This window comes from Malus domestica, chromosome 01 (assembly GCF_042453785.1).
Source record: "Malus domestica chromosome 01, GDT2T_hap1".
Taxonomy (NCBI): Eukaryota; Viridiplantae; Streptophyta; class Magnoliopsida; order Rosales; family Rosaceae; genus Malus; species Malus domestica.
In genome coordinates, this window is record NC_091661.1 from 26,153,705 (window position 1) to 26,171,726 (window position 18,022).

Sequence of the window (18,022 nt, forward strand, 5' to 3'; positions counted from 1 at the left end):
CCGACTGAAATCCAGTGAAAGGTTTCCACTGAGAGCCATTTGCTAGTGACGACCACACCACTCCTAACGTTGGCCGGTGCGCTAGAAGCTGGACTCGAAATGCCTCCTTACAAGGAGCAGAAGCTGAACTCGAAGAGCAGAGAGCTGCTGACGTGGGCTCTGGTCAAGGTGAGTCAGCTTGGTGACCGTGTGATTGCCTTCCATGTGCTCGTCTATGATAGTTTCTGCAACTTGAAGCAGGTGGATCTCAAGCTCAAAATCTGCAGAGGAACATTAATCAAGAAAATATTAGTTCGGGAAGCGAATTGGTATACTGCAAGTAAGAGAATGCTCTCAAGCAAATTACGGTAACCCCCAAGGAGCAGGAGCATGACATAACTGATGGAGCCCACCGGCTGTTCTCATGCAAGGAAGGAGCAATCACAACCATGTGAAGTCATTTTCTGAGAAAGCAAAAGCGAAGTAGAAAAGAAAAGAGAAAATAAGAAACAGAAACAAAAGCGAAAGCAAAGCATAAAAAACCGAGAAAAAGAAGAAACCAAAAGAGAGGCTTTCCTCTGCGAGAGCACATGGCGACACTGCAAAAGCAAGGAATAAACACCCACACTGCAAAAGCAAGGAATAAACACCCCACCAGAATGATGTGATTTACTTTCCTTATTTTTGAATGATGTAATTTATTTTTCGTATCTTTCGGAGATATATGTATAACCCCATCTAGGGGTAATAAAAAATAAAAACGGCAAGGCCAAAATATAATGGGCTGGAATGTTATATGGAGGGCGAATGCCTATATGCCCAAAAGAGCCAGACCCTCTATTATCACCAACCAGGTGATCAAAAGTACGTCCAGTACTACAAAAAATTATTCGGCAACATGCCGTTATTATCACCAACCAGGTGATCAAAAGTACGCCCAGTACTCCAAAATTATTCGGCAGCCTGCCGCTATTATCACCAACCATATGATCAAAAGTACGCCCAGTACTACAAAAAATTATTCGGCAGCCTGCCACTATTATCACCAACCAGGTGATCAAAAGTACGCCCAGTACTACAAAAAATTATTCGGCAGCCTGCCGCTATTATCACCCACTAGGTGATCAAAAGTACATCCAATACTCCAAAATTATACATGAGCATCACTTATGTCAATCATATATAAATATTCATGAGCATCACTCCTATCAATCATACATAAACATTCATAACCATTATTCATGTCAACATTCATGAGCATCACTCATGTCAACATTCATGAGCATCACTCATGTCAACATCCATGAGCATCACTCATGTCAATCAACATAAACATTCATGAGCATCACTCATGTCAATTAGCTTCGAAAGTTTCATTTACAGAGTTCTAGCTTCAAAAGCTCCAGCTTCAAAAGCTTCATTTACAAAAGCTCCAGCTTCAAAGCCTCACTTGCAAAGCTTCACCTACAAAGCTTCAGTGCAGGGTATACAAATACCACATCCGAACAACCGCCACTTTGGCCCATACATGGATTCAATTTGAAGTCTCCAGCCAACAGACTCTATTGGCTGAAGACTTGGGGGACTACATTATGTACCATATATTGGGCCTCAACTGTGCCTCATGAAAAATACTTAGGGGACTCTAACCCATTATTTATGTATTGATGAGCGAGCTTTTATTCTATAAAAGGGACTCCATCACTTTCATTAGAGAGCACCCATTATTTATGTACTAAGGAGCGAGCCCTTATTTTATAAAACGGACTCCCTTACCTTCATTAGAAAGCATCGCCGCCAGTTGAGCAACCCCATCGCCGCGAGCATCACTCCTAACCCATTAGTCATGTACTGAGGAACGATCCCTTATTTTATAAAAGGGACTTTCTCACATTCATTAGAGAGCATCGCAGCCAGCTGAGCAACTGCCTCGCTGCAATCATCAACCCTAGCCCATCACTTATGTATTGAGGAGCGAGCCCTTATTCTATAAAAGGGACTCCCTCACCTTCAACGCCACAAGCCGAGCCAACCAAGGCAACATAAGCCACAAACCGAGCAATCTTGCAACATGTGATACTTCTAGTTGAACATCATTTTAGATTAGCAACGTTTCATATCGAGTATCAGTTCTAGACGACATTTAGTTACTTCGGCACACACATGGACTGAATTTCAAGTCTCCAGCCAAAAGACTCTCTTGACTGAAGACTTGGGGGACTACTGTTTGTACCATACTTAGGGCCTCCATATTTAGACCTCGTATAAATACTCGGGGGACTCAAATATAATTATGTAATAAATGAAGGAGCAAAAATGTAATAAGTGAAGAGCCCTTATTCTATAAAAGGGACTCATCACCCTCACAATAGGGAAAGCTCTGGGATTCAGAGCAAAGCCTCACTCTCCTATTCAGAGGCTCTCTCTCCCTCACAAACAGAGAAATACAATATCAGTGTGGACGCAGCCCCAACATTGGGGTGAACCACGATACATCTTGTGTTCTTTACTTTCTTGCAGATTCACGGTCGGATTTACGTTGTTCCAAGACCCCTCCGGTTTTGTGCATCAACAAAGAGTAATTGGGTGATTAATTTATAACATATATCTTATGTTCTTGGTAAATGAGTTACGTCATAGATTTTGTGAGTAACTCATAATTCGAAAATCAAGTATTAAGTTTTGTTAAGAAGTTGAGTTAATAGAAGAAATTTGGAGATTTAGTGAAAAATCTAAGCATATGCTTTGGCAATTAAAATATGATTATGGTTTATAAGGAAGTAAAGAAATTAAATAAAGCATCATGATTGAGAATTTAGCTAAGTAAAGCGAAGTTTAGTTTGGGCCATAAAATTAAACGAGGTTAAATAGTTGAAAATTTCAATTGAGTTGAGAATTATTCTTAGACTGGAGAAAAAAATTAATCTAAGAGAGGTAAAGGGTAAGGAATCCAACATAAAATTGTTATGTTTTGATAAGAGAATTAAGGTTATAGAACTTGTGGAATTAAGGAACTTTATTATATGGCAGTGAATATTGGCGGCTAAATAAACAAGAGTTTTATTTTGGGCCTATCAACAAACTTATTTCCCGAAAATAAATATTTCGGGGCTGTGGTGTTACAGATATAATCGACAAGAATTGACGTCAGCTAGTCGTTATTTTTGAATTTTTTTTTACTGTTTTATTTATTTATTTATTTTTATACATTTCTTTTCCTATAACTTCTATTTTTTTCTATAACTTCCTATAACTTCTATTTTACAAAATTTGTTTTATATTTTTTTCCTATAACTTCCATTTTACAAAATTTGTTTCATATTTTTTTTAATTCTATTTTTTTTCCTATAACTTCTATTTTACAAAATTTGTTTCATATATTTTTTAAATTCTATTTTTTCCTATAACTTCCTAAGCCATTATACAACATTAAATTAAATTAAGTAACATTAAACAATATGAAACAACATTAAATAACATTAACCAACATAAAAATTAACCAACAAAAAACTTAAAAGCCTACTCCATGCTATTTTTTGCCCAAAGATATGCAACAAGATCCTGTTGTAGGTATGGTACTTGTTTGTGGCACGGGAACATATCATTCTATAGCGTTTCATGTACTTATTTATAGAGATACTACCAGTTCTTGGAATGAAAAGCAAATTATGTCCATCATATATTTTTGCACAAGCCCTTCTTGACCTATTTGGATCTTCTTGGTTATCATCGGACTCTCCATCAATATTCCCATCTCGCTCATCCTCCACTATCATATTATGTAATATGATGCAAGACATCATGATGGAGTCCAAATTTTCTCGACTCCACCCTCTTGCCAGTTCTCTGATGATCTTCTACCGTGCTTGTAGAATACTAGAAGCTTTCTCAACATCTTGCCGGTATGCCTCTTGGTGTAAGGTAAACAAATTTTTCGCGTCATTCCTAGGGTTTGGAATTGCTTGGACAAGTGTCACCCACTTTGGGTAGATACCATCTGCCAAGTAATACCCCATATTGTATTGACGACCGTTGATGTAATAGTCAAGTTGAGGTGCTTTACCTTTCGTCAGGTGATTGAAGAGGGGTGAACGCCCAAGAACTGTAATGTCATTTTGGGATACAGGGACCTCAAAGAAAGCATGCCAGATCCATGTGTCATATGAGGCAACAGCCTCTAGCACAACAGTTGGTTTTCTCGACTTTCCGTATAAGCCTCATTTCCATCCAGTGGGACAGTTCTTCCAATCCTAATGCATGCAGTCTAATGACCTTATCATGCCCGGAAACCCACGGTATTCAGCTTTGCGAATAAGCCGATTCAAATCTTCTTAATTTGGCTCGTTGAGGTACTCATCTTTGTAAACCTGAACAATTGTGTCACAGAATTGTTCAAGAGTATCAAGGCATGTAGACTCACACATACCATGGGTTTCATCCATCGAATCAACTAGGGAGCCATAGGCCATCATTCATAGTGCAATAGTAACCTTTTGATGAGGTGAAAAACCATGGCGGCCTGCTCTGTCCCGTTTCTGTTGAAAGTATGGATTGACCTGTTGGACATCATGAAGTAAACGCTCGAAGACATAACGTCTCATCCGGAAGTGACGTCTGAAATCCTATTCAGTGTATACCGAGTTGGGGTAAGTAGTTGTTCATCAGATTGGCATGCGTCATTGCTCTGTTTCGTGGTTTGTAAGAGCAACCAGCAACAGAGCCACCCCAATGAGGTTGTTCCTTAGTTGGCTGACACACTATGGCCGCAGCCATGGCTACTGCTCTGTTTTGTTTGTTACGCCTTACTTGAACTTCTTCATCAGACTCCTTATATTCTCGTCTCATTTGTGCCCATTTTTCTTCCAATTTGGAATTGGATGAGGACCCCCAGTTGGAATCCGAATAGGATCCAAAGTTGGAATTCATTGCAAACTTGAATTGAAAGAGATTGAATTGAAAAAGATTGAATTGAACTAGATTGAATTCAAAGTTGTGTGAATTATAGCCCAATATCCACCATATTTCTAGCAAAAAAAATTCAAATCCAACGGCTAGCTGACGTCACTTAGCCGTTGGATTTGAATTTAAGTTGTAGTTTTTAAATAATAAATTATTTTTGGTCCTATGGCCCTTTCGTCCTCGGTTGGAGACGGTTTTTTGTGACAGGGTTAAAACGAGCCTAAGGTCATCTCCAACCAAAGGTGGGCCAAAATGCTTGTTTTAGTCCTCCGGCCTTCCAAGAAATTAATAATTTAATAAACAGTGCAGGACTATATTTCTTATTATCTCCAACCGAGGGGCTAAAGGGCCATAGGCCAAACATAGCCCTGTGAAAAAAAAATCATCTCCAACCGAGGGTCAAAGGGCCATACATAATTTATTATTTTAATTGAATTACTATGGTTACTTAAATTAAATTACCTCAATAATTTTATGTTATGGATTGTCAATAATTTTCATGTTGTTAAATGTTTTTAAAAATGTTGTTTAAGTTTTATGTTGTTAATTTTTTTTATGTTGTTTAATGTTATTGAATGTTGTTTAATATTATTTAATGTTGTTTCATGGTACTTAATGTTATTTAATGTTGTTTAATATTGTTTCATGTTACTTAATGTTATTTAATGTTGTTTAATGACTTAAGAAGTTATAAGGAAAAAAAAATTTGTAAAAAAAATAAAAAAAAATAAAATATGACTTTAGCATGTGGCCCCGCTGGCTGAGTTAGGCCAGCCGGTTGGCCCTTTGATCATTTTTTGTCCAGTGGGACTTACGAGCCATTTGGCCTGGCCCTTGGTTGGAGACAATTTTCGGGCTATTTTCGATCTTTGACCCTCTGAACTCTTCAGTTGGAGATGGTCCAAACTTCTAATTTCTCCGATGGTAAGAAACAAAAAGTATCGGGTCAGCTGTAACATTGGTAGGTGGCTGGGTGTACAGTGGGTACAAGAAGTCATGCATGGCTTGGCTGTGCTTGATATGTTAATGACCATCGAATCGTGACCTACCACCAACCTACTAATTTCTTCCTGAAAGATGCTCTGTGAGCTCCGTGCACTCTCTCAGACTGAAAGAGATGGGAGGGAGAGAGAGAGAGAGGAATACGAACACCTTCAATTTAACTTTTATTTAACTTATTAGGTAAAATGTACGAGTATGGAGACCTAGCTAGTAGAGAAGAATTCTCAAAGCTACAATAACAGTTTTACAATTGAAGACGATTAGATTCTTATTTGAATGAGCGGTTCAAATTTGTAGTACCGCTACATATACCCGAATCATTTCCAGTCATTTAATGGTCAAGGACGGAGTTAGGATTTTTTTCTTGGGTCGGCTAGTTGAAGATAGTACCATAAAATCATGTGTTTATTTTTTTGCTTATATAAAATATATAATAATCAATATAAAAGAATAACAATATAATATAAACTATTCTCAAAATCATAACCCTAACCGATAAATTCAAGGACCATATAAATAATTAACCTACTAATTAAATTAAGAATAAGTAAATAAAGAGATTAAGAACGTACCAAATGTTACATTCATTGAAAAATTGCAACGGAAAGTCAGGAATTGCGGAGATAGGGATTTAATTGTGCATTTAAAGAACTTATTAATCTTTTATTGGGTAAGAAGCAAAGAGGCTAAATTACATAGGGTAAATCATCTTTTTCTTTAAAGAATAGAATAAAGGGGGACTGGAGATAGAACTATGTTATAATTTTTGCATAAAACTATTATTTACTACGTCTTCTCTACTAAATATACATTAAATAATAATATGTATTGAAATTGAGTAGGCTATAAGCATGAGTTTACAAAAGAATAGATCTGTTCACAAACCCATTTTTACTTCCAACACAGCCTTATTAATATTTTGTCAGTAATCATTTTCAATTCATTCGATCTGAACAACCAACAATTAAGAGAGGTGTGTAAGAAATAAAAATGAGTGCATGGATAACACTACCCTTACAAAAAACCTCCCTGAGCTACAACCTACCTTAGCCTTGTGGGTGGCTACGCCATTGTTAATGGTTAATTACTCTTGCATTATTGAACGGGCTGAGTTTCATGCTTTTATTCTCTTCTAAGACAGTGAGACATACTAGCTAGGAGGCTCAAGAATAACACAAAAAAGTGAAAAGGTTAAGTCAGAAAAATAGACCAAACTTTGTCCCTACGGGAAACAAAAAGATGATGCATATATATCTGATATCCTCATATCCTTCTGCAGAAAAAGGGAAAAGTTTTAGACCGAGATAAGAACTCCAACGCAAGAGATCAAATTCTCTACTTTTTCTTTAGCTTCAAAGGATCTGCATGCTTTTCACGCGCATGCATGCAGCAATGTCGTCTCCAAGAATTTCCTAGGCATGCTTTATCCACCTGGTTTGTGATTTACCCTTCACTTCCTTTCAAAAGAAAAGCCAGACCAAGACAATCTCGCTGCTTAAAGGCGATTTTATTAGCTAGCTAGCTTATCCTAAGATTCTTTTTTAAGGGTTTCGTCGTGATACGGAATGTTTGTTCTGTTTTAATATTAACTTGCGATTAAGGGCAGGCTATCATCTTCCGCAGTACCCTAAGAACTACGACTGGAAAATTGGAAATATCTGTTGGGTCGGCATCCTCATAGATTAGTCGGCATTGGCGGCAAAATCTTTGTCTGTAGGCGGTGGGATACGGTACTCTTTTGAAGTCAGTGCTTTGGTGGACTTCTGTTTTGGCACGGAAAATTGTTCAAACAGTTTAATATTGAAAATCTTAGATATCTGTCACCACTGAAAAAGTTCAATCACGACATTTTTTCTGGATTTCGTATGACAATATTGATCTGAGTGGTTTTAGATCGCACACATTAATTGTATGTTTGATACCGACGAGCATTTTTGTTTTGGGAATTTGACAAAGTCAGATTGTCCAAGTGCGCCATTTCAAACCATTGAATGCGAGTTTCAGAATCTCTGGTACAAAAAAAAATCAACTATTTATCATCAACAGTAGTTCACATGAACTAATTTCATGACATTGAAAAATCGTGAATGTTGTGGTGATCAACGATGAAAAAAATGCAAATCACAAATAAAATTACTAATTCAATGTGTGTTCAATGTAGACATAGATGTAGCCACATTAACTAGAGCATATATGCCCCTTTATGCACCCGAGTTTCAATCACATAAACTCAAGCAATACTATTTGCTTAATATTAATATGCACATTAAGCTGAATTAATTAAGATCATTCATAACTTATTCAGGCAAAACCACTTTGTTTAGAGCAAATGTGCTTCGTATACACCGGACTTTGAATTCTCTCATCGAAGTTTAGATTAGTTAAAAGTACAATATCGTGTTCATCAAAGAAAAAACATTCAATATGTATTTTGGTACAAAATATGTATTACTTGGGCCATAAAGACTCCTTTTATTCAATCCAATGTGCAATATCAAGCTTACAACCCAATCCAGAAAAAACCAACCCAACCTAAAGTCCAGTCCAATAGAATTCAGCCCAAGCCCATTTCAAAATGAACACCTACCCATTTCTCAACTGGGGTTTTTGAACTTGTGATCTTCTTCATTAACCAGCTTAAACCCTAACCCCTCCAAACCGGCCACCATGTCGCTCCTCCGTCGAATCCCCCATAAACCCCAAAATTCCCGATCTGTCCTCACCTACGCCACCCGTTTCTTCTCGACCCAAAACCCTACCCTCACCCCTTTCCCTGACGTCCCCACCACCGCCTACTACGACAACCTGGTCATCGCCGCTGGCCACTCCAGAGACTTCGACAACCTCCACTACCTCCTCAACAAGCGCGTCAAGGACCACTGCTTCAACACCACCAACACCTTCAGGTTCCTCACCAACACGGACTCCTCCCTCTCCGTACTCGACGACCTCACCAAAACCCTAGCGCGTCTCGACCGGGGGTTCACCCGCAAGAGCGCGTACGACTCGCTCATCGCGCGTCTCTGTAAGATCGAGAGGGTCGATGAGGCGCTGCGCGTGGTGGATTTTATGGCGCGTGGCGACTACGGCCTCAACGCCTGCACCTTTCACCCGATCCTCAACGTGGTTACCCGGAAGAAGAGAATGGACGACGCGTGGGGCGTGGTGGATCTGATGAGGAGAGTCGGAGCCCCGCCGGATGTCCCGGCGTTTAATTATCTGCTGATGGCGTACTGTTTCTCCGGAGATTTGGAAGCGACAGCCGGAGTGCTGACGAGAATGGAAGCAGAGGGGATGAGGGCGGACACGCGCACGTACGACGCGCTGGTTCTTGGCGCGTGTAAGGCAGGGAAGGTGGAGGGGGCTCTGGTGCTGATAAGGAGGATGGTGGACGATGAGGTGCCGGCGCTGCTGTCGACACACGTGTACGTCATTGATTCGCTGCTGGGAAAGGGGTTTTACTCGCAGGCGGTAAAGTTTGTGAGGAGTTTTAGCGGGAGGGACACGTGGCTGGACACGGAGAGTTTTGGGAGCTTGGCCAAGAAGCTGATTAAGTTGAGGAGGCTTAAGGAGGCTAAACTGGTTTTTGAGGAAATGAATGCGAGGGGTTTAGTGATTGGTGATAAATTGAAGGATTCTTATGAGAAGATTAAGAATTATGATTAAAATTTGATTGGGTTATCCATACCATTTTGGGTCCACCACTTATTGAGTAGTTATCCCTTTGATTCTTTGGTTGTATATAAATTACTTGAAATATTGAAAGGTAGTTTGAAGTGCTTAAATAATAAACCAGATTACGTATCTTGTTTTAACGTGTTTGTGTCGTATTATTTTCTTGTCGTGTGAGATTATAAATAACTCAATGGCTCATCCGCTTATCGTTTCCAGATATAAAAAACTCAAACTCATTCGCAAAATCTTAACTGTATTCTACCGATATCTCTAAGTATTTTGTCAATTGAAAAAGAGTAAATTGTAGCAATGGTCCATTAACTTTAATCAAATTGAAAAATAGTATTTTGTCTATTATCATTAGTCCATCAACTCATCAAAATGTGTAGCTACGATCATTTTCGTCAACTTCGTCAGAATTTTATCAAAATAAGTTATTTTGGAAGGACCATTGCTACAATTAGGATCTCTCAACTCATCAAAACGTGTAGCTATGGTCATTTTCATCAACTTCATCATAATTTTGTCAAAATAATTATGTTAGAATGATCATTGCTACAATTGGGTCAAATGTAAGGGACCATTGCTCAAATTGGGTTAAAGTTGGGGACCAATGGTAATGAATTTTTTGTTGAAGGATCATAGCTGCACATTTTGATGAGTTAAGAGACCAATGGTAATGAATTTTTAGTTGAGGGACCATTACTCAAACTGAGTTAAAGTTAAAAAATCATTATTACAATTTACTCATTGAAAAATATATAGCATTAACAATAAATATAACATTAATAAAAAACACTAATTAGACATGTTATCGTTAATTTTCGTGCTTTGTTCATATCGTGTTATCATGTGTATTTGTTTTTTTTATTTTTTCCAAATCGTGTATTATTTTGGAAGGGTAAATGTGGTAAGTGCATTTGTAAATAGGTTTTGTTTGCCAAATTTCTCATCATTATTCTTAATTAATTTTCACAAGCACTTAAAGAGGTTTTAGTAGTCCGGCCAACGCCAATAGGGCAGCTGACGTCAGTGCCGGCGGATTGCACGCCCAGATTCCCATGTGCTTCTCACTCCGATCTTTTCCTTCATCTGTCGATCATTAGTCATTACCCTCACCGACAACTCCCACTCCCAATCTCTCTCTCGACCACCTCGGCACCCAAACCCGTATCTGTCCATGGACCGCCCGACCCGTACCCACGCCCCGGCAGGCCGCGACGATTGTTGGAGTGAGGACGCCACGTTGGCACTAACAACGGCCTGGGGCGACCGCTACCTCCATTTAAACCGCGGCATCCTCCGTCAGAAAGACTGGAAGGAGGTGGCCGACGCCGTTAACTCCCATCAGAACGGCGGCGCCAAGCCGTTCAAGACGGACGTCCAGTGCAAGAACCGCATCGACACGTTGAAGAAAAAGTACAAGCTGGAAAAGTCGAAGCCCGGCCCGTCCACGTGGCCCTTCTACCGCCGCCTCCACTCCATAATCTGCTCAACCCCCTCAAACACCGCCGGTGCGACCAAACCAAACCCCCCAATCCTCGCTCTCACTGCCAAATCCCCCGACCCGAATACGAATCCCCTCGGAGGGTCCACCGACAGCTCAATTCGCCGCGACGACGGCGGTGATGAGGCGGCGGTGTTTTCGGGTGGGGCGGCGTGCAGGGAATTGGCTAGGGCAATTTCGAAGTTTGGGGAAATGTACGAGAGGATTGAGAATTCGAAGCGGAAGCAGATGATGGAGCTGGAGAAACAGAGGATGGAGTTCGAGAAGGAGCTCGCGTTGCAGAGGTTGAATATGTTCATGGATGTTCAGGTGGAGCTGGGGAAGAAGATGAAGCGCCCCAAGTACTCGCATTCTTCAGGTGCCGCCATTGTTCAGAACTTCAACTTCAATTTGAATTTGTTTATGGGTTTTATTTGATCATTAAGAGTTATTGCAATGTGATCGATTTCAGGGTCGGTTGATTATTAATTTTTTTTTTTTGGACACATGATGGTGTTAGTCGGTTAAATTGTTAGTTGTTAGAGAGAGGTAAATTGGCGAAGATCAAATTTGCACTAGGGTGGATAACCATTTCGTTTTTCTGTTTCTTCTATTTGTGTTCTTATGACATTTTGTGTTTCAATAGGGAAGAAATCATAGAAGTTTTAAATGCACGACGCATGAGAAGGATTTGCATGTAACTGAGACGTCAAGGCGACGGTGTCTCATTCTAATTACATTATTGTAACTGAATAGTTGTTTTGCTTCGTAATTATTGTACATTATGTTTCCGATATCTGTAGTGTAATATTGTGTGTCAATAATCACATAATTCCTACTTCCCAATTGTTCATTTTTATGAGAAATTAAGTCCACACATTTCAAATTACCAACAAAGAGAGAGAGAGAGAGAGAGCACGAATTCAGAGTATATATGACGAATAGCTAAAATCACTAGTTTGTCCATGCTGGCTGATCAATTCAGATGCGTTCTGGCTGAAATTGTTACCGTTTAATCCACTCCAAGCCGGAAATCCAGAGAAAGTACCCTCATCTAACATGGGACAACAAGAACATGACGACGACGATGAGGGCGAATTCTTCGGAGCATAGCAAACGAGACGAGCTCGAGCAATGGCCAGATCATGCTGTAACTGAATCATCTTCCTTTCCAACATAGATATGGCGCCAATGCAGCCGTAAACAGGGTCTCTCAGCCTTGCTTCGGCCTCATAAGCCAGCGAATTCACCGTGTCCGCGCGCTGATCCTCGGGGACTTCGGTTAGGATCTTGCTCACATTGCTTGCTCCGAACACTTTGTGAACTTGGGCGAATTTTTTGGGCTCGTCGGAGCGGAAATAGGGTGCGAAAATGCAGGTGGGAGTGCATCTTCTCTTGAGTGACTTGCAAGCTGCGCAAGATGAGCTTGAACGGGGTTCATGACTTCCCTTCATGGCTAATTAGAAAATAAAATTTAATTTCTCTAATGAGTAATTTCCTTTCCATCACATGCATATATATATAGCCTTGTGCATATATAACAAAATTTGAAATGGTTATTGCGGTTATGGAATGATCAATTAAAAGTACTGTCATGTTATTGATACATTTTCGACAATATCAATGTGTGTTCGTGCTTTATAAAAAAAAACATCGTGCACAAAGAATGTTTGTTTTTATGATATTCAAAATCCAAATCATGCTTTAGTTGGATTGAGTGTCATGCAAGTTGCAAGTTTCTAAATTTACCTTTTACATTTTTTTTTGGCTAAAAGTTTACCATTTCAGGGTTAGGATATACCATAAGTCTTTTTAAGAACTTACAAATTAAGTCTTAATCTTTTTTTTTTTTTTTTAAAAACTAATGAAAATGGCTTGAAAACTTTGAGTTTTAACGATAAGGACAAAATAAAAGGTAAAGTGAATAGTACCATAATTGATTTTTTAGTGTAAAAATATGGTTTTTCGTTAAAGTGAACAATACCGGAAACTTTTTGTTAAAATTCCATATTTTTTTTTGTTTTGACAGATCGCCTACCAAGAGGTATTGTCAACAGTGAAATTCGAATCTAGGCATTGATTTAACCAAAAAAAAATCATTACCAACTCAATCAAACCCGTTGACTATTTACCTTTTACATTTTCATGATTCAACATTTATTCATTTTTTAAATCAAATTATGTATTTTAACTTTTAGAAAAAGAAAAAAAAACCCTACAAAAAGTTGCTCAGTTTCCCTTTTGTGTACCGTTTTAGGTTCCACCCGCATTTCGTCACTCTTTCTCGGATATTTTTGACCAAGTGAGGAATATAATGTCACTTCAAACGTTGTGGTGGTCGAGTAAGAGTGGAAATGCAATAAAAACGACAACAATAGTCCATAGTGCTACTCCCTTCAAGAACCCACTCCCACATGATGCATGTCGTTTTCCCAAACACACACAAAGACAACTGCACGATGGAATGTGTCTTCACGCGTTAATTTTGGTTCTAAACTCAACCCAACTATTGCTCAACACGCTCGCGAATGACGCGTGGGGCCAAATGTGCATAGAGAAAGGAATATGGACCGACCCAAAATTGAATGATTGGGATGGGAGAGATTTTGTATTTTGAAACACATCAAGGGTTCCACTTTGAAAAGAAAGAGAGATTCCTCTTTGAGTTTGAGGAACATAGAATTGTGTTAAGTCACGTCCGCAGATGCCTACACACACTATGAACAAATTTCATTTTTATTTTTTTATTGTGATGTGTGATTAGTTTTTAAAATTCTAAAAAAAAAAAAAATATCTGTTATGAAAGTTGGGACAGTGATGAGCCGTTGTTTTTTAAATTTTAAAACTAGCATATGGGCACACATAAAATGTGTAAGAAATTTTTTTATTTTTGTTTTTGAAATAGAAAGAGAGAGGAAGGGAGTGATAGATAATGTGCGAGTGATAGATAATGTGGAAGTGAGAAGTTTTTTTTTTAATTTTTATTTTTTAATTAGAGATATGTTAGGATTACATGTAGGTGATATTTTGAAAAAAAAAACAAAAACAAAATTTGGTTGTGTGAAATTACATTTCTGCCTCATATTTCTTATTCATATTCTGTTTTAATTAGATAGTTAAATTGGTAATTTCATATGGTTTTGGTTGATAATGAGTGTTTTATTAATTAGTGGAGATAGGGGATGCTATACTACTTGCAGCAGCGGAGCCACTAAAGGACAAGGGTAGTCATGGGCCTATCCTGCAATTTTTTTTCCCTTTTCTATGTATAAAATATAACATAACCTCATTTTATTTCTGGTAAGTTTAGTTGCAATCTTGAAATTCATGGATTTGAGATTCTCTTATTCTAGTTATAATGATGTAGCTTCTTCAACTTGTTAATTACTTCACGTTCATCTTTGGACGGAGGAGATTAATTTAGGTCAAAGTTTTTTACCGCGGTAATTGAATCTAATTGTCAGGATTTATCACTTACTCTAAGAATGTTGGCTGATATTTTTCTTTGTTGGCTTGAACTTCTAGTCCATCTGCTCTTACATATTAGTTGGATTATGTGACTATATGGTTGATGCGGTATGATATTTTTCTGAGTTGAGATAAATAAATCGAAATACAACCAATCTATCTCGTATTTTAGCCATTAAAAAATAAAGTTTCATATTTGTGAAAGGCCCCCCGTGATGTAAGATATTGGCTCCACCACTGACTACTTGCCTGTGAGGTTGCTGTTAAAAACAAATTTATGTTTACATAATTACTAAATTGTCTATATTTTTTATTTTTGTTCAACTTTAGTGAGAAGGTTAAAATAGTAGTTTCGGGGAATTTTGACTGACAACCATATTCTATTAAAAAGTAGTGTAGATAATAAATGAGCGAGGGAGGGAGTTTGAGTAAGTGGGCTTCTGAGAAGGGAGACTACCACGGCAGGCCCAATAATGTGTAGGCTGCACGACGACTTGGACGTTAACTTAGCAGTACTAAAACACTTATGCAGTTGCACCATATGATGTTAAGAAATACGATTATTATTACATTACTAGTAACTAAAAGATAATAAAATATGAGTGGTGTTATTTACACATCTATTTTTTTCACTTCTCACATATTTTTTTTAATTTTCGATCATTGAATCGATATATTAAAGAAGATCAATTGATAAAAATAAATAAAGGTGTATTGAAAATAAGTAAAACTAATGAAAATGGCTTGAAAACTTTGAGTTTTAACGAAAAATACAAAATAAAGGGTAAAATGAATAGTATTATGTTTGACTTTTTAGTGTAAAAATATGATTTTTCGTTAAAGTGAATAGTACCGCGAGTTTTTCGTTAAAACTCTCTTGAAAATAAGATGGGGTTTCATTCTTTTGTTGTTTAGCAAGAAAGGCAGTGGATTTATAGTCTAACTGTATTATTATTATTATTATTAATTATGGGGATGACCGGTACTATGTACAAGAAGTCGACTAAAAGCACATAATCCAAACAAAAAGGTTGATTCAGTGGGTAGCCAACAGCCAAGTCAAACAAGCTCTCACACAAAGAAATCTATCTAAACCAAAAATATTAAAACTATTTCCAGTTTAATGATAATTCTCTTTTGTTTTTATTAGCCCATTACTTCGAAATATTTGTCATTTATTTATTATAAAAAAAATTACCATTTGAAAATTCGTTCTCTCTATCTTCATTTAAATATCATATTTGTAAAAAAATCATTCAATCTAATAATCGTTTAGTCATCCATACGTGTTAAACCAATCAACAGTTTTGATAACAAGTAGCATCCTTGTGATGAACCGTCCATTAGTTGTATGCATATTGATGACTAAAAGATATACAAATTGAATAATTTTTTCAAAATATGATACTTAAATGATAATAAAGAGAATTAATGTTCTGATTATGATATTCGGATGGTAATAGTTCGTCAATTATAAGTGGGGATAAGTATGTTCCCTATCGGAGGGACGCAAATATTATCCTACTATTGTTGACCTTCATTACCATGGATTTTCTTTATCAAAAAATATATATACAAAAAAAATAAAAAATTGCCACCATCTTCTTCATCATATATACTAACAACATTCGTGTAATGAATCAGATGAAAACAGAACGACTTAACTCCAAAGGATGGTAGACTTGGTTCATAGTGTAATAAATATAAATCTTGATGGCAGACTTTGTTTAGGCCTAGACCAACGTGTGAAACTTATGGGCAAAGCACGGTCCCATCACCAATATCAATGATATTATCTCAACTTAATCACCTATCATTAGGTCTTAGGTTTTGTCACAAAAGACTTCAGTAATATTAAGGGTAAAAACACTCATATTAATTGTATACTATTTTTTCATATTACCGATGTTGGATCCTATTCTCAAACACAGTAAACAATGAACAATCTAGTGTTTTTTGTTTGAGAGTAAGTATTGACCATTGCTTGAAACTTAGAGGTAATTAAGTGCGTACGAATACGATGGAGGAGCAAACAAACTGCAAAAATAAGAGAAAAGTGGAGATATTATAAATTCTACATATAAAATCGACCCGAGCTATGCATTTATGTAAAATAGTCACGATATATGCACTTTTATTTTCTCTTTCATACGTTCATAAAATGTGTATTTTTTACTGCATTTAGAGTGTCAATGACAACTCCCTATTATTAAGATGAATAAGTTCATCTACCACCGTACTATTTCATGATATTAACAGTTATTAAGAAATTAAGGATAACTAATAGGGTTTAGGGTTTTTATGTTAGGTTTTCTAACTCTCTACTCAATTAACTAAGCTGAATTTAACTTAAGAGTTTTTCTTTTGTGCAATATAACAATACATGAGATTTTAACCTATATCCTAGTGTATGTGTACATAAACTTTTGTTCAACTCTTTGACAATATGAAAAACCAAAAACTTTACCCTCCTTTATCTAAGGGATGGAAAGGCAGAGACCTTTAGTGTTCCTTCAGTCAAGAATTTGGGCCTCAGAATCACTAACCAATACGTATTACTTATCTTCAGAACAATAACGCGAGATTAATTGAAACCACAACCAGTGATGGAATTGCGAAACTTAACCAACTCAGTTGAGAGCTCCGTGACCCGGAGTGAATTCTAGGGAAGGGCAGAACCTCGCCATGCTGTAGGAAGGTGGCTATAGTGTTTCCTTTTCAATCATCTTTCTCGTTTTTTTTTTTTTTTTTGTTCACCTAACTTTTTCTTTTCTTTCTTATATTTTTCCCTCTTAAATTTGACCTCCAAAACCACAAGTCACATCCTTTGTGCTTTTCAACTGTGGGCAAAATCTTTTCATGTGATATATGCAAATTTGTAATTAATAGGCACGTAATTTGCATACGTCGTAAGTTGTAATATGTGTAACTACATGTGTCTGTCTTTAGTTATATTTAGACAGTTTTATAAAAGAAATAGATAAAAAAAAAAATCTTTACGTTCTTTCTCTAATATTGTATTGAGGTCGAAGTATTACCAACTGCAATCGAAATATCAACAATGTCATTAATGCTAATGAATATATTCACACTTTTAAATATTGTAGTTAAATAAATATAATAAGAAACGACTATAAAACTTTTGTAGTTGAACAACCGTAGTTAAAATACATATACAAAGGCGGAGCTAGAATTTTTCAAAGCGATTATGTCACATCCCCGCCTGGGAGGGACCACTTCCCGGGCTTGCTCCATCACCGTAGCACAATATTGTCCGCTTTGGACTTACCATTCCCTCACGGTTTTGTTTTTGGGAACTCACGAACAACTTCCCAGTGGGTCACCCATCCTGGAAGTGCTCTGGCCTCCTTCTCGCTTAACTTCGGAGATCCTACGGAACCCGAAGCCAGTGAGCTTCCAAAAAGCCTAGTGCTAGGTAGGGATGTGAATATA

General features: G+C 37.4%; 2 protein-coding genes across 3 annotated transcripts; both read left to right on the forward strand.

The window, feature by feature from the left end:
- Window positions 1-8,324: 8,324 nt before the first annotated feature.
- Window positions 8,325-9,755, forward strand: LOC103437505 (pentatricopeptide repeat-containing protein At3g56030, mitochondrial). The gene has a single exon (XM_008375985.4). The coding sequence runs from the start codon at window positions 8,608-8,610 to the stop codon at window positions 9,604-9,606; it is 999 nt and encodes a 332-aa protein (XP_008374207.2). The 5' UTR covers window positions 8,325-8,607; the 3' UTR covers window positions 9,607-9,755.
- A 606-nt stretch (window positions 9,756-10,361) lies between these two features.
- LOC103437496 (trihelix transcription factor ENAP2-like) lies at window positions 10,362-12,709 on the forward strand. 2 transcript variants are annotated; one of them, XM_070825437.1, is made up of 2 exons: window positions 10,362-11,480; window positions 12,087-12,709. In XM_070825437.1, exons 1-2 carry the CDS (start codon window positions 10,796-10,798, stop codon window positions 12,212-12,214), a joined length of 813 nt encoding a protein of 270 aa, XP_070681538.1. In that variant the 5' UTR covers window positions 10,362-10,795; the 3' UTR covers window positions 12,215-12,709. The 2 variants fall into 2 exon arrangements, with proteins under 2 accessions (XP_070681538.1, XP_008374196.1); XM_008375974.4 differs by lacking the exon at window positions 12,087-12,709 and adding an exon at window positions 11,748-11,947.
- Window positions 12,710-18,022: the final 5,313 nt, after the last annotated feature.

What these genes read in the sequence shown, in the direction of transcription:
- LOC103437505 (XM_008375985.4), top strand. Translation starts at nt 8,608, where the DNA reads ATGTCGCTCCTCCGTCGAATCCCCCATAAACCCCAAAATTCCCGATCT.
- LOC103437496 (XM_070825437.1), top strand. Translation starts at nt 10,796, where the DNA reads ATGGACCGCCCGACCCGTACCCACGCCCCGGCAGGCCGCGACGATTGT. An exon ending in CAAGTACTCGCATTCTTCAG is followed by an intron (nt 11,481 to 12,086) that starts GTGCCGCCATTG and finishes TGATCAATTCAG; the next exon opens with ATGCGTTCTGGCTGAAATTG.